This window comes from Crassostrea angulata, chromosome 8 (genome assembly GCF_025612915.1).
Source record: "Crassostrea angulata isolate pt1a10 chromosome 8, ASM2561291v2, whole genome shotgun sequence".
Classification (NCBI taxonomy): Eukaryota; Metazoa; Mollusca; class Bivalvia; order Ostreida; family Ostreidae; genus Magallana; species Magallana angulata.
The window spans coordinates 2,060,069-2,074,384 of NC_069118.1; the positions used below are offsets into that span (position 1 = coordinate 2,060,069).

General features: G+C 35.6%; 3 protein-coding genes across 4 annotated transcripts; all 3 read right to left on the reverse strand.

Moving 5' to 3' along the window:
• Positions 1-289: 289 nt before the first annotated feature.
• On the reverse strand, positions 290-2,777 carry LOC128159143 (uncharacterized). Its single transcript, XM_052822199.1, has 2 exons — positions 2,702-2,777; positions 290-1,285 (listed from the first exon to the last, which is right to left on the reverse strand). Exons 1-2 carry the CDS (start codon positions 2,775-2,777, stop codon positions 660-662), a joined length of 702 nt encoding a protein of 233 aa, XP_052678159.1. The 3' UTR covers positions 290-659.
• A 2,342-nt stretch (positions 2,778-5,119) lies between these two features.
• Positions 5,120-6,595, reverse strand: LOC128161375 (proline-rich proteoglycan 2-like). Its single transcript, XM_052824656.1, has 2 exons — positions 6,236-6,595; positions 5,120-5,661 (listed from the first exon to the last, which is right to left on the reverse strand). Exons 1-2 carry the CDS (start codon positions 6,471-6,473, stop codon positions 5,222-5,224), a joined length of 678 nt encoding a protein of 225 aa, XP_052680616.1. The 5' UTR covers positions 6,474-6,595; the 3' UTR covers positions 5,120-5,221.
• An 819-nt stretch (positions 6,596-7,414) lies between these two features.
• On the reverse strand, positions 7,415-13,683 carry LOC128159707 (uncharacterized). Of its 2 annotated transcripts, none has more exons than XM_052822889.1 (8): positions 13,279-13,683; positions 12,321-12,375; positions 11,585-11,701; positions 10,204-10,319; positions 9,846-9,993; positions 8,872-9,030; positions 8,719-8,784; positions 7,415-8,401 (listed from the first exon to the last, which is right to left on the reverse strand). In XM_052822889.1, exons 1-8 carry the CDS (start codon positions 13,375-13,377, stop codon positions 7,971-7,973), a joined length of 1,191 nt encoding a protein of 396 aa, XP_052678849.1. In that variant the 5' UTR covers positions 13,378-13,683; the 3' UTR covers positions 7,415-7,970. The 2 variants fall into 2 exon arrangements, with proteins under 2 accessions (XP_052678849.1, XP_052678848.1); XM_052822888.1 differs by having other exon boundaries at positions 9,846-9,996; positions 13,279-13,681.
• Between the last annotated feature and the right edge of the window lie 633 nt (positions 13,684-14,316).

The window sequence follows — 14,316 nt, forward strand, 5'->3', positions numbered from 1 at the left end:
ATTTGCAACAAAAAGGTTTGAAGTTTGAAATAGCAAATTATTAGTAAAATTCGATAACTATACAAACAACCACACCTGTAAATGACTTTCACGATTAGTACTTTATAAATGTTTTAGAAATGGTATAACTCAGAAAATTAGGAATTTCATAACTATATATACAAATATATTATTTTATGATTACATTTCATATTTTTCTGCTAGTATTTGGTTTTGAAGTGATTTGTTCCTGTTTTGAAACGTTCTCTATTCTGATTTATTTTTTTCATTGGTTTTAACAAAACAACACTCTCCCTTGTAACATTTTAATGAGATAACGGGTCTATCATGGAGTGCAATCGCTACATGATACACTGACACAATTTTGTGCATCAATTATTTTAGATCACTCAAGTAAAACTTTGTTTCGTTAGTCGTGGTATTGATATCCATGCAACTAAAAGACTTTTCTGTCTGCCACTGGTCCTGTCATTTAATGTCCCTCATAAATAGTTATTTCTATTGAGTCGGGGTTGATATTTTTTCCAATACATGTAACTGATGTTTCTCTTCAATGTTCCACACAATACTCTCTTCTTTCAAAATGACTCGTACAATTTTTACAATGTTCAAATTTTACTACGGATCAGTTAATATTAATCAGGTTTAAGAGTGTCTGTTTATAAAGTGTTCTGCGCTGATATTGCTGTATCAGTTATTAGATGATCCTGTGATTGAGCTTTTCCCCCGGTCGTTATATTTGTGCCGAGCGGTGACAGATCTAAGCGATTCGTTCCACTGGGCTCGTTTGATGAGATTTCCTCACCGTATGTTTCATGGATAACTGTTGGTGCCTTTCCACCGTCTATGTTTTCACAAACGACAGCTGGTAAAAATGTTTCTACATCAAGTGCTGCTTGAGCAACCGGTGACAATATTTCATCGGCAACTGTTTCTTGATCAACCGGTGACAATATTTCATTAGCAATTGTTTCTTGAGCAACCGGTGACAATATTTCATCGGCAACTGTTTCTTGAGCAACCGGTGACAATATTTCATCGGCAATTGTTCCTTGAACAACCGGTGACAATATTTCATCGGCAATTGTTTCTTGATCAACCAGTGACAATATTTCATCGGCAACTGTTTCTTGAGCAACCGGTGACAATATTTCATCGGCAATTGTTCCTTGAACAACCAGTGACATTATTTCATCGGCAATTGTTTCTTGAGCAACCGGTGACATTATTTCATCGGCAACTGTTTCTTGAGCAACCGGTGACAATATTTCATCGGCAATTGTTCCTTGAACAACCGGTGACAATATTTCATCGGCAATTGTTTCTTGATCAACCAGTGACAATATTTCATCGGCAATTGTTTCTTGAACAACCGGTGACAATATTTCATCGGCAATTGTTTCTTGATCAACCAGTGACAATATTTCATCGGCAATTGTTTCTTGAACAACCGGTGACAATATTTCATCGGCAACTGTTTCTTGAAGAACCGGTGACAATATTTCATCGGCAATTGTTTTTTGAGCAACCGGTGATAATATTTCATCGGCAACTGTTTCTTGAGCGACCGGTGACAATATTTCATTGGCAATTGTTCCTTGAACAACCGGTGACAATATTTCATCGGCAATTGTATCTTGGGCAACCGGTGACAATATTTCATTTGCAACAGTTTCTTGAGCAACCGGTGTCAATATTTCATCGGCAATTGATCCTTGAACAACCGGTGACAATATTTCATCGGCAATTGTATCTTGGACAACCGGTGACAATATTTCATCGACAACTATTTCTTGAGAAACCGGTGACAATATTTCATCGGCAACTGTTTCTTGAGCAACCGGTGACAAAATTTCATCGGCAACTGTTTCTTGAACAGTGGGTGACAATATTTCATCGGCAATTGTTTCTTGGGCAACCAGTGACAATGTTTCATCGGCAATTGGTTCACTAGTTAACGGTGTCGAAATGATTTTGTCATCTGTTTCATGAGATTTTGAAGTGGGGATTTCGCCAATTATGGTTTGATGTGCATCACATGAAGATATTTCTCTTTCATTTATGGCAGTAGTATACGGTGGCAAAATTTCACTAAAAACTGGTCCATTAGCGGCCGATGAAGACATTCTTTTCGGAAAAGTATTATGCACTTCCGGTGAAACAATGTCGGAATCATCTGTTGTATGATGACAAGGTGACGATATTTCTTGAAGTTTTTCGAGGACTACTGGTGACAAGATCTCGCAATCAATTATCTTACGAGGATGCGGGCGATTCTGAATCTCATATTCTGGAGTAATCTTTTGCGTTACTTCTACGTCCAATTTTTCACAAGCATTCGGTGAGGGTATCTCTCCGTCTTCCGCTTTTTGATCATCCGGTGAGAGAATTTTCCTTGCATTTGTTTCATGATGATCACGTTTTAATATTTCTCCTCTAATAATTTTATTGGAATTCGATGAAAATATTTCATTGTCTGGTAAATTGCTTATAACTGTCGACTTTGGCAATAAGATTTTCTCTTTTTCTGTTTGCTGTGAATTTTGTACTGAGAATCGTTTCCCGTTATTGGCGACATGATGATCTAATGGACAGCTTTTCCCGTCAACTGTCTGATAATGGTCTGGCCTGTAGATAACCTTTGGTACGGGGCTCATTTGCACAGTATTTGGTCGCACGGACCAAGGGCTGAATTCTTTACCTTTGACCCTTGCCAGATTCGGCGGTAGTCTCAGTTCAAATTTCCCGCCGCCAATATGTGGATACGTCGCCGCCATTGGCGATAATCCGCCATTAGAATCAGTCTGTGAAGCTTGGCTAGGTGTATCAACGTAAGCCAGTCTTCTGCTCAAGCCTTGTAACGAAATCATAAAACTTTTATGTAAAAGATAGATAACATTGGTCATTCCTAAATTGTTACCTCACATCTATGGACGACTATACTAACCCGACAGTAAGCATCATACCTAATATAAGTACAGGAGTTTTTATAATCAGCTAAGCAAAAACCCTTAATAACAAGATACAATTATATTTTGATTTGATTTTCCGCATGTCACAAAGAGAGAGAGAGAGAGAGAGAGAGAGAGAGAGAGAGAGAGAGAGAGAGAGAGAGAGAGAGAGAGGGGTGTTGTGTTATATGTTACGAATTAAAGCTAACTTTTAAAAACCAACTTTTGGTGATTTGTGACTACTAGCGTTCTGAAATTTATTATTTCGCTCTGTCAAATTTGCTGTACGATGTACAAAATTTTGATAATTTTGTATACCTACTTTTAAAAAGAGTCCCAAAATTTAATATCATTCAAAAAGTCATAATTTTAAGAGGAGTCTTCCTCTCCTTCCGAGTTAGCGTTGATTATATAATTTAACTAGTATTGAGTGAATAGAGAATTGAATTGAAATTATTTTAATCCCAACACAGAATGGTCATGCAAATATAATGGAGATACCTGAAAGAAATCGTGCTTTAAAAATAATCATATCATCATAATTGTATAAATTATTTCATAATTACATGTACTTTTTAATTATCAGGGTTTTATCAAAGAGCAACATTCTATCAATGACACGTTTACTTAGAAATCTTAAAAAAGATGTTGATATTTTAGTGCAAAAAGGTATCACTTTCACCGTACGTTTGCTTCAATTTTATGAATTCTACAGGGTTCCATTTTAAATCATAAAGGATTTTTAACAAATTAAAGATATTCACAATGAGAAATTAGCAAAGAACATTACCTATAATTCTTTGTGTTCTGTGTATATCTCTAGTCTTCAGATATTTCAGTATGAAAACAGACACTTTCAGCAGAACCAAAGATACCAGAGTGGACACTGCAATCAAAATGGCGATATACCACGTGTTGTTCCCGTGATCGTGGCCCTGACAGCACCACTGGTCATCCGCCACACCGCAGCAAGCCTCGCCATCATCACAATACAGAATCCCGTTGATACCAGTGACGTTATTGAAGCACACGGTATGCATTGCATTGTTCAACTCACGTTACCATTTTTAAAGATAATGTTGCTACATGTGTACGTCATAGATGGTTTGACGTCAAGCGTCACTCAATTTCCAGCCCTTTTATACGTTGTTAAATGAGGACAACTTTGATTAAACTATTGAGTGAATCCATGGATTAACTATTTGGCGGAATAAAAATGAATACAAATATCGTATTTTATCGAAATGTTGTACTTTATGTATACATCAGACTCGGAAGTTTTAAGGGAGATCATCTACTATCCGCTGAAAGAAGTATGCGAAAAAACATTGTGTGTGTATTTCGAGAAATACAAAAATGATTGAAGAACAAGCATTATAATAGATAATCTTTTATTTTCAAATCATACATATAAAATAAACCTCATTTCATCTGTCATGTTGTAAATTTTGAATTTACTGGGTGGGTGTAAATACAAAATTTACAACATGACATGTTGTAATGTTGTAAATTTTGTATTTACACCCACTCAGTAAATTCAAAATTTACAACATGACACATCCCTCAGAATCTGTTAATTAGATTTCACACTATAATTTTTTAAGGGACCTATCAGTCGCTGTCTAATGTACCATGTGTTTCTAATCACAAAAATTATTTATTTAGAATCAATGCTTACTGCATAGTGATTTATAATTAATAAAAATAATTGTATTTTAATTGGTATCAAAGTCAAATTCCAGTAGTGCGTTCTGCACACTTTGATTCCGTTAAATTATTTTTCGGAGAACGAGGAAGGATACAGGAAATATATATAAATAACTGACTAGTGTCATAAATTAATTTTATAAAAATGTAGAATATGTACAGGAGATGTTCTAGGGAGGCCTATAGGACCATGAATTGCCGGCAAATACATTTTAAACTTTATTAATTGTAAAATTGATATTGATGGCAACATACCGTCATTAATCTGGAAATATTTTCCCAGGCTGGAGGGGGGGGGGGTCCGAGGAATAATTTCCTTGCGGGGGGATGGATAGGTTCCTAAACTTATTTTTAGTAATTTTACTTTATGAATTTTCTAATAAATAAATTTGAAATTTCCAAAGAGGTTGCAGGCCTCACCCTCGAACCCCCCCCCCCCCCCAAAAAAAAACCCTCTAGACCAGTTCATATCATAAAAGTAAAACATAACGTAACATGAGACAGACACAACAATTAAAAATACAGATAAAAATATTTTAATATTTACACATTTTCCTCAAGATTTATCTATACAGATCACACTTCGGTGGGATGTAATCAAACGGAGGAGGAACGTTTCCATGCACGCCGCCTGGTGGTGGAGCCATCTCTCTGTGTGGTGCAGGCACCATCTGGTCAAACCCCAGGGGAGGCGCTAATTGTTGGGCTGGTCCGTGTGGTCCGTATGGTGGGGTGGGGTGGTTGGGTAAGGGATAGGGAGGGTGGGGCTGGGAATGACCTTGGTTCGTGTTGTGTGCCCCGTAGGTGGGTTGGCTCCCCGGGTACGGTGGAGGGGCTCCTGGCCAACGTTGGTCGGGTTGAGGTGATTTGATTGGCGGAGAGACAAACACCTGCCCCCCTGACACGCGTTCCCTTACAGCTGCTGCTGGGGGCACGGTGTTGTAATTGGGGTTAACGTGCACGGTAGGATGCGTCCTGTTACTGAAGACCCGGGGTACTCTACCTAGAATATAAGTTCTCAATTCTTGGTCAACAGCAATACAGCTCATATGCATGTACACACAATTAATATAAACATATTAATATAAATGTGAACGGGTCCCTTAAAAAAGACAAAGAGGAGTTTTACATAGTAAAATTCTGTAGGAACTTTTCTCTTAAGATACAATAAAAGGAACATTTCAATATAAAATAACATATATTCATCTTCTATCTCTAAAGTACATAAGCGTCTTTCTGATGGAATATTGATGCTGATTGCATCTACCAGAGGCGTATTCAACAGAGCGAGCGCTCGCCAAAATTCCCTATACCCGAAACACAAATTTTGGCGATCGCTCGCGAGCACTCTCTCTGCTGAACACATCTCAGTTTCGACGGTAAGACAATGCTATGATAATCTTAATTCACATAATTATAAGTTTCTTATATTGTATAGGAATTAAGTACGACATCGTTGAGGAAATATTCAAGAATGTTCATTACCAGCAATAGACTTTAATCATTATATAAAATGGATTGCGTTATAATTACATATTGGTACTTATATTCCATAAGACGCGGGCGACTGATCTCACCTGTGACTCGGCCAGGCTGTCCTCTGCTTTTACAACACACACATTTGATAACCAACAACGTTATAAACGTGACGAACATGAGAGAGAGGACTATAGCAGCGATGACGCCAAAATCTACGCCAGAATCCACAGTACCGTCCCAACAACAATACTCATAGAACCCGGAACTACAGCACACCTCGTTCTCGCTGCAGTATTCGAATCCAGACCGTGTCCAACAAGTCTCAGTAGTGTGCATTTTGAATGTTTATCGTGACGTTATTACAACCCTTGGATATTGTGACGTTTTTGTACGTAAAATAACGCATATATTTGGCGGAAAATCTGAATGTACAATAATTTAAAGCACAACAAATTTCAATAATATGACGAAAAGATAATATATTACGATTGTTGAAAATAAAAATGAAGACAGGCCTTGAGTCTTCACATTGTATTATCTTTCTTTTAATATATTGGCTTGTAGAACGACAGCCGCCACGAATCGTACACTGACACAGTGCCACTTGTGATTCATTGTTTTCTTGGTCGGCAATTCCTATTTGCGATAAAAAGTATAATACACGAGTTACCTAACACTGCTTACCTCCTTGTTTCTTTACACATCGGGATTTCTCAATTTCCGATTGTTTTACGCAGATTTGCTTTTAAAATACCACTCTCCAAATATCTAGTTTTAACTCATTATTCTGAAAGGTGAATTTACCTTTCGTCTTTCATAATTTTAAACACCATAGATTTCGATTTCGCCTACATATAAGGTTCTTTGCGAGTAGTGACAGGATCGGGTAAAAGTTAAAATCCCAAGGTTTTCAATCTTATCTTTTATTTTTTATAGTAGTTTCTTTCGAAAATGATCTAGAAACTTTTTGGTTGAAAATACGCCACATTATAATAGGTGTTAGATTATTATGATGTATCTAACGAGAATTTCACTTGAATACTATTTTTCATTCTTGAAATTATTAAGTTACTGTATGGTTTGTATATCCATTTAGACACAAATAACCGATACAATAAACTTTGGCTTATAAAAAGTAGATTGAGCGAACTAACTATTTGCATTTTCTATCTTTCAAGCGTTGCTCGGCCTAAAAAAACAATGGCAACACAAATATTAAACAAATTGCTGAGGAATAAGTCTTCACTGTAAGAAATAATCGAAATCAGAAACTATTTGATAAGATAGTGTTTAATGCTTTAATTTTCATAATAATCTTTATTTTTGCGTAGTTTCGCAAACTTCGAAATCGCCAAATGGAAATAATACAATTTCCATTCACACATGTGTGTACATAAAAATAAATCTTCATAATTTATCAATTATTTAGCAAAAATTCTTTATTAAATAAAATAAATATAAATTTCCTACAGTTACATATGTACTTGGATACAGAACGGAAACAAGCAGACACAACTAAGTCCGTTTTAAGGTGTAACAGTGTTGCTGCTGAAGTTGTACGTTAACCTTTCTATCAAGATCAATCCGTTCACAATATCACACGGAAACATCGTTCTTCCTCACAACTGAGACCTGATCAGTTCACCTGTCGCTGTGACGTAATTCACAGCGGAAATTTTAGGATACACAATATAAACATAATTTGTGTCCGGAGATTTCGCCGGAAGGCAATGTTTAGGTTTTGGCGGGAATCTTAGAACACATCCCCTGGCCTCTTAATGTGCGGGCAAAGGAAACGGAGAAATGAGAACAGTTTTGGGCTCCATTTGTCTCTCACCCCTTGTCTTCGTGTCTGGTGGGGAATTTATTTATCCGGAGGATTTCTTCTTCTAGATCCTCTGTCTGTACAGAAGTCAAAGATGGACTCTCTGATAGAGGGGCATGAAACCATGGTAACCGGTCACAGTCTATATCATGCTCCTTCATTTTGCCATCTTCAGTTGGTTGTTTTTCCGGTCTAATGTCTTCTTTATCGTCCTGAGGATCAGCGTACAACACCTGATAATCCGAATGAAATCCGGAATCGTAACTGTCCATGTGATGAAAGCAAGGTGCACACTGCGGAAGTGACGTCATAGTCTCACATTCAACGATGAAGGGCACACAGACTTCCGGGCACCATTTTTTCTGTGTGTCGTCACGTGAATAGGTATATGTTTTGACTTCCGTATATTTCTCATCTACTATCGGATCCTGTAACTGTTCTGTAAAAGGTTGAATATATCATAAGATTATTACATAGTATCAAAAAGGTCCGGTTTTGCGTAATTTGAGAGCATGGTTGTTGTTTTTTTTTAAATTGTTGCGCTATTCCATCGTAATTAAAATTGGATTTGAAAACATCAAAAACAATCATTATGTTTATTTCAATTACGATTACATGTTCTTTAATTATCTTAAACAGAAGATAAATGCTTGCTAAATTCATATGATTTAATCTTCGAAAATTTCCCTTTCTTCAATATTATTTTCTACAATGATATAGAATCTTGTTGTTTATTATAAGATAAAACACACTTACCTTTGGTTGCCAGGCTGTTGTTCCGAACTGCCTTCATTCCGCGTTTCCTCAAACATGAGTCCATCGCTAAAAAATAAATTCAAGTAGATTGGGAAAAAAATAAATGAACGATTATTATCGAGAGTTTAATATCTTACAAAATGCAATCACTACCTTTTAACTTAAGGTAGACTGGAATTCCTACGGACAATATGATCACAATGACAACTGCTATGATAACGAATGGAATAACCCCCGGTCCCTCCTCTGTAACCTTAGCCGGCTGCGACACCCGTGTAGTTGGTAACTTCCTGGAAGGGTTCGGGAATGTGTCTAAAATGAGAGAACTATATCATAAATGAAATAATTCATGATTATATATTTATGCGTGTAGTTGAAGCTTTTGATCAATCTCAGTAACATATAATAATGCTGCAAATCATTTGCTGGTTAGTTGCTGAAGTTAACAAAAGGTGTTTTTTATCAACCAGCAAACAGAGTGATAAAAATACCTACATGTACATATTGGTGTGTCGATCCACCTAACGAGTTTAATGCATTTCGCTGTATATATCACATCTTTGTGGACGTAGGTCTTATATCGGCGTGTCTTGGTTGTGATGAAATTATCAAATTTTACGCACTTGATTTAAAGTCAGGAGAAAAATGACAACAAAAGGTCAAGGCATATACACGGAAATGACAAAAAGGTGTGCAATAGGGGGTGTAACGAACTTAAAAAAGTTAATACCCCAGTACTGGTGCTTATTTACAAGTCATGTTCAGTTTTAAGCAAAAAAGAAGTACGTTTTTTCTACTCCATTAATGACACAAACAGTGCGGCGCCGTTTTTCTATAGTGCGGCGCCGTTTCTCTATAGTACAGTTTTCAACATGATCATTTTAAATATTAGAAAAGGAAATCAAAGCAGTCTTGGACGGACACCTAACTTACATCTCGGTAAACAACTGATCTATTTATTTATATACATTGTTCTTCCTTTTTGTTTGCTTTGAAGAGAATGCAGTGTGAAAGGGAGAGAAAGAGTGTGAAAGTGAGAATGCCAAACAATTCTTATGTATTACATTGTTTAAAAGCATATGTGATTGTGAAAATGGAAAAAAAAATAAAACCAAAAAAAAACTTACATTTCGGAATGAAAATGGAGATATTGTCTCTGATGACCTTGTCTGTAAGGTCAAGGTTGATTGACTTCGGTAGACTAGTGACGTACACTCGAAGATGGACAGCCTTCGAGAATGGGTTGTTATAGTGACACGTCAGCTGATATGTTATCTTCTGCAAGAGACTACTTCATAAATTTAATATTCTCTCTCTCTCTCTCTCTCTCTCTCTCTCTCTCTCTCTCTCTCTCTCTCTCTCTCTCTCTCTGCTAAATTTTCTTGCGGTTATTGTGAAAAATGCAAATGACTGATAGTACAAATAATTATACATTATAGCATACATATGTACTAGACTTTTTTAATCTTCAATTTGCAAAAATACCGTTGCGTTTCCCATATTGAAGATTAAGTTATTTTCTCTGAGGTCCATAACGAAATTATGAAAGACATCCCCATCCTCAAACTCGATCTGAAAGCCAAGCAGATCTCGGACTGAGGCTACAAAAATGACAAAAAAATTACGTACAAATGATTATCTTAAGTTTTCTCTAAATGTTAAACATCCTTGTGGCCATAATTGAGCTCATATATGATCATAGTCTCATTATACTACCATAGAATATTTTTCTTTTTTAAAAGCGAGACTGAGAATTTTCAGCTTGTCTTAGTTGCATGGCTTCGGGGCCAAATCCAGACCAAATTGCAAGAATGAATTAATGTTAGAATTACCAATGCATTCTTTAAAGATATAAGGAATAAGGAATCATTCTTTGAGTATTATGAGGTGATAATTTTGGTCGGGGCGTGATCAAATCCAATAAAGCCCGAAGGGCTTCATGATAGATTTGATCACGCCCCGACCGAAATTATCACCTCATAATATTCAAAGAATGATTCCTTATTACTTATATTTATATAATTTTAAGCCATCGTACGATTAAATATCTAAATATAAATAAGCAAACCCTGCTGGCGCCTCTGTTTGGCGTCATTTGTATTATGGGTTATATAGTACAAAATCGATACGTAGTGTTATCACAGGCAAAGACACTAGAAAATGTAAATATATTAACTTAATACTGATTTTACAGAGAATTACAGAAGCTTCTTATTTTATTTTTTTTCCAAACAGAAAAAAATACCACAAAATACTTTAAAATAAAGAACGTGACTTCATTATGAACTGATCTAAACGGACGTATGTGAACCATAGAATTGATACATTTAATATACACATGCATACAAATACATGTATATTCCCAAACGTAAAATGACACCAAAGAGTGCATAAATTAAAGTGGGGAGGGGTGTTCACAAAAAGAGCAAAGTAAACATTTGTGTGAAATATCTCTGTAAAATTCAGATTAGAAACCTGTGCTACGGCGGAACAAGTGACGTAAACGTTACGTAACAATATTGATGGACCACTTGTAAAATGCTTAAAACTAATTAATCTAGTCTGAATAGCACACACTGAAATGAGTTTCATAATTTGGTTGCATCGGTTGTACAACGTGTGAAAAGAGAGCAAAATCGTTAATATTGGATGTAATCCACAAACATGTAGTCCTGTAAATAACACTGAAGTCAACTACAGTCACGATCTAAGGCAGTTGTTTTCCTTGGTGTCTGGAGTAGCAACCTTATCGCTAACATGCATAGAATCTCATCCCAATAGCACATGCAGTTCTTTATTAATACAAATTTGATATTGATAATTATGTTTCCAAATTACCACTTCATATTTCATAGAACTGACTTACAATCATCTGGTCCTCTCCACTGAAGCGTAAAATCAGTGACGTCACCGTTCCGGTTGACTGAATACCGTAACGCCGTAGGTTCGGATGGTCCTAATTTGTTCGTCCATTCCCATATAGCTATAAAAAAAAGATACAAAATGTCAACAATTTTTAAAATGGAGGAATTTACTTAAAGGGACTTGGACACGATTTGACTTAAAATTTTCAAATTTTATTTTCCCATTTTTAATGTTTATACTGATAAATATAGAAGTTTACAATGCTATGTCAAAATTTGAAAGTCAACTATCAAGTTATAAGCAAGATACAGAGTTTATAATTCTTTGTTTTGTAAACAAAGCTCGAAAATGTCTTTTTTTTACAAATGTGTTGTATTGGTGTAATTTCAATCAAATGTATCTTTCTTTTGTTGAAAATAGTATTTATGAAGATATCGAATTAGTTTAATTTGTTTTTTGCATGTCATTTTGTCTACGAAATGGTAATTCTCTACATTACATTTTTGTAAACAACTATAAGACTCGAGCTTTGCTTACATAACAACCAATTCTTACCTCTGTATCTCACTTGTAACTTGACTTTAACATTCAATATTTTGGTCAATCATTTAAAATGCACCAGTTAACCATTTTATACATAAAAAATGAAAATAAAATTTTTGATCTCAAATCGTGTCCAAGTCCCTTTAATGAAAGTATGCATCTCTTTTTTGAGAATCGATGTAAAAAATACATACATTCCTCATCGTCCAACATGTGTTGTTGGTTAATCTTGCAATGTTTTAGTTCGCTCTGCAAATAAATAGAAATAAACTACTAGTATTTACAAAATGATATTCCACTCTATCATTTGAGTTAAAGTTTTCAATAAGACTAGTTCATGATGCCAAAATTCATTTTTAAATATCAAATAAGAAACCTGACATAAAAAAACCCCACCAAACAAAGCGTGAGTTTTCACGTTGTGAAACACCATGGAGGCTAATATAGAATTGTTAAAATCATACTGACTTTTGCTTGATCTGCTGATATCAAAGCAAAAGTATGTGTATTTCTTTTCGACCGCCTTCCCTCTCTAGAAAATGCCAAATGGAACAGATGCACATTCTATCCACAAATAACATGATTTAAAAAATACTAACGAATACTCAAACGGCAAGTTGTAAAATAGGGGAAGAAACCACATTGTTATGAAGTCATATCAAATCTCGCTTTAAAATTTTTAAAAAGGGTTATTTTATTTAGAATAAGACGGAGAAGCAACTTAATTTGGTTGTTAAGTGAATTCCTCTGAAAGCAAAATAAATGTTAAAAAATTTATTTCATATTGGAGGCAATGCCGCAAAAAAAAAGTATCAAAAACAAATTTCATGTTTAGAGACATTGCTCTATGACTTTAATTTAAGTTTGGTTTCTTTATTGGACTTTGTAAAAAAAAAAAAAAAAACAAAGATGGTTACATCGTGTGTTCCTTCGATAACATACATGTAAATACCATCATAATATGGATGAAATGTCCCTTTGAAGCATGAAACTTTAGAACAATGTTTAATTGGGACGTTTTCACCTTTAGTTACGGAATGACACGTTTTAATTGATCCGAAATGAAACCGTTGCACGTTTGCTTAAGCGTAGTTTACGAGAAATAGAGCGGTCATTTCTTATCTGTGTGTCAACTTATAAATGAACACTTACGTCTGTCGTACATTCCGTTCCTAAATTACAAGCGAAACGAGTCAGGAACCCCTGGGTCACAGGGAAAAGAGTGACCCACAGGAAAATAGAGCCCCTCATTGCTGGCACCCTGGTCTATTGTCTCTCCCGTCACACAGTATTGCTGTCCCCCCACGCCGATATCCCCCGGACTATAGAGGACATATCTGTAGACTCTTTAACACTCTTGTTTTATCCACTGCGACAGATAACGAAAGTCTACCGATCCGAGTTCATCTCATAAAGTCGGGGTCGAGATTCTGTTTGGCTCTCCATTAATCAGGCACCACGTGTCGTGACATGATGATGGGATTTTATCCCAGTGTCTAGCTGGTCTTTCTGATATTTCCTTTCCAATCAATTCCTGTGCTTACAAAAGCCATCTGTGGAGTTAATAAAAGGCATGACTTCTAACGCAAGTTTACTGTTATGGAATTTTTCATCACGATTTTCCGAAATGTTTTTTTCCGCACATTTTGCTTAAAGTATTCAATCACCATCGTTGAGAGAGAGAGAGAGAGAGAGAGAGAGAGAGAGAGATAAACTACCCCTAAAGTTTTGTTTTATTTGACCTTCAGTAAAGATACTCCAAATCTTATAAGTTGAATTATCTACGTTAAATAATTGTGAGTAAATATCTCAAATAAACGTATCAATCCCAAACCCCGGGCCTTAGTTTTTGGCAGTTTAAAGTAATCGCACAACATAAAAAGTGTCTAAAGAAGAGATGAAGTGATTATACATATGTCTCAATGTTAACAACTATTCACTTAAAGAAATCATTAGTTTAAAAACATGCAAGGATGTTCGGAATCAGCCGATTCGTAAGGGACTCAATTGCTAACTTTTGTTCATGTTTTATTTCTTGAAAACATTTCTATTAGATTATAGATGTTTTGATACAGATATTTATTTATTATTGTAATTATATATATTTAAACAATAGATGTCTTTAGTGTTTCAGACGGATATGATTAAAGCAATCGTTGCAGAAAAAAGGACAGAACCCGTGGTGAAAAG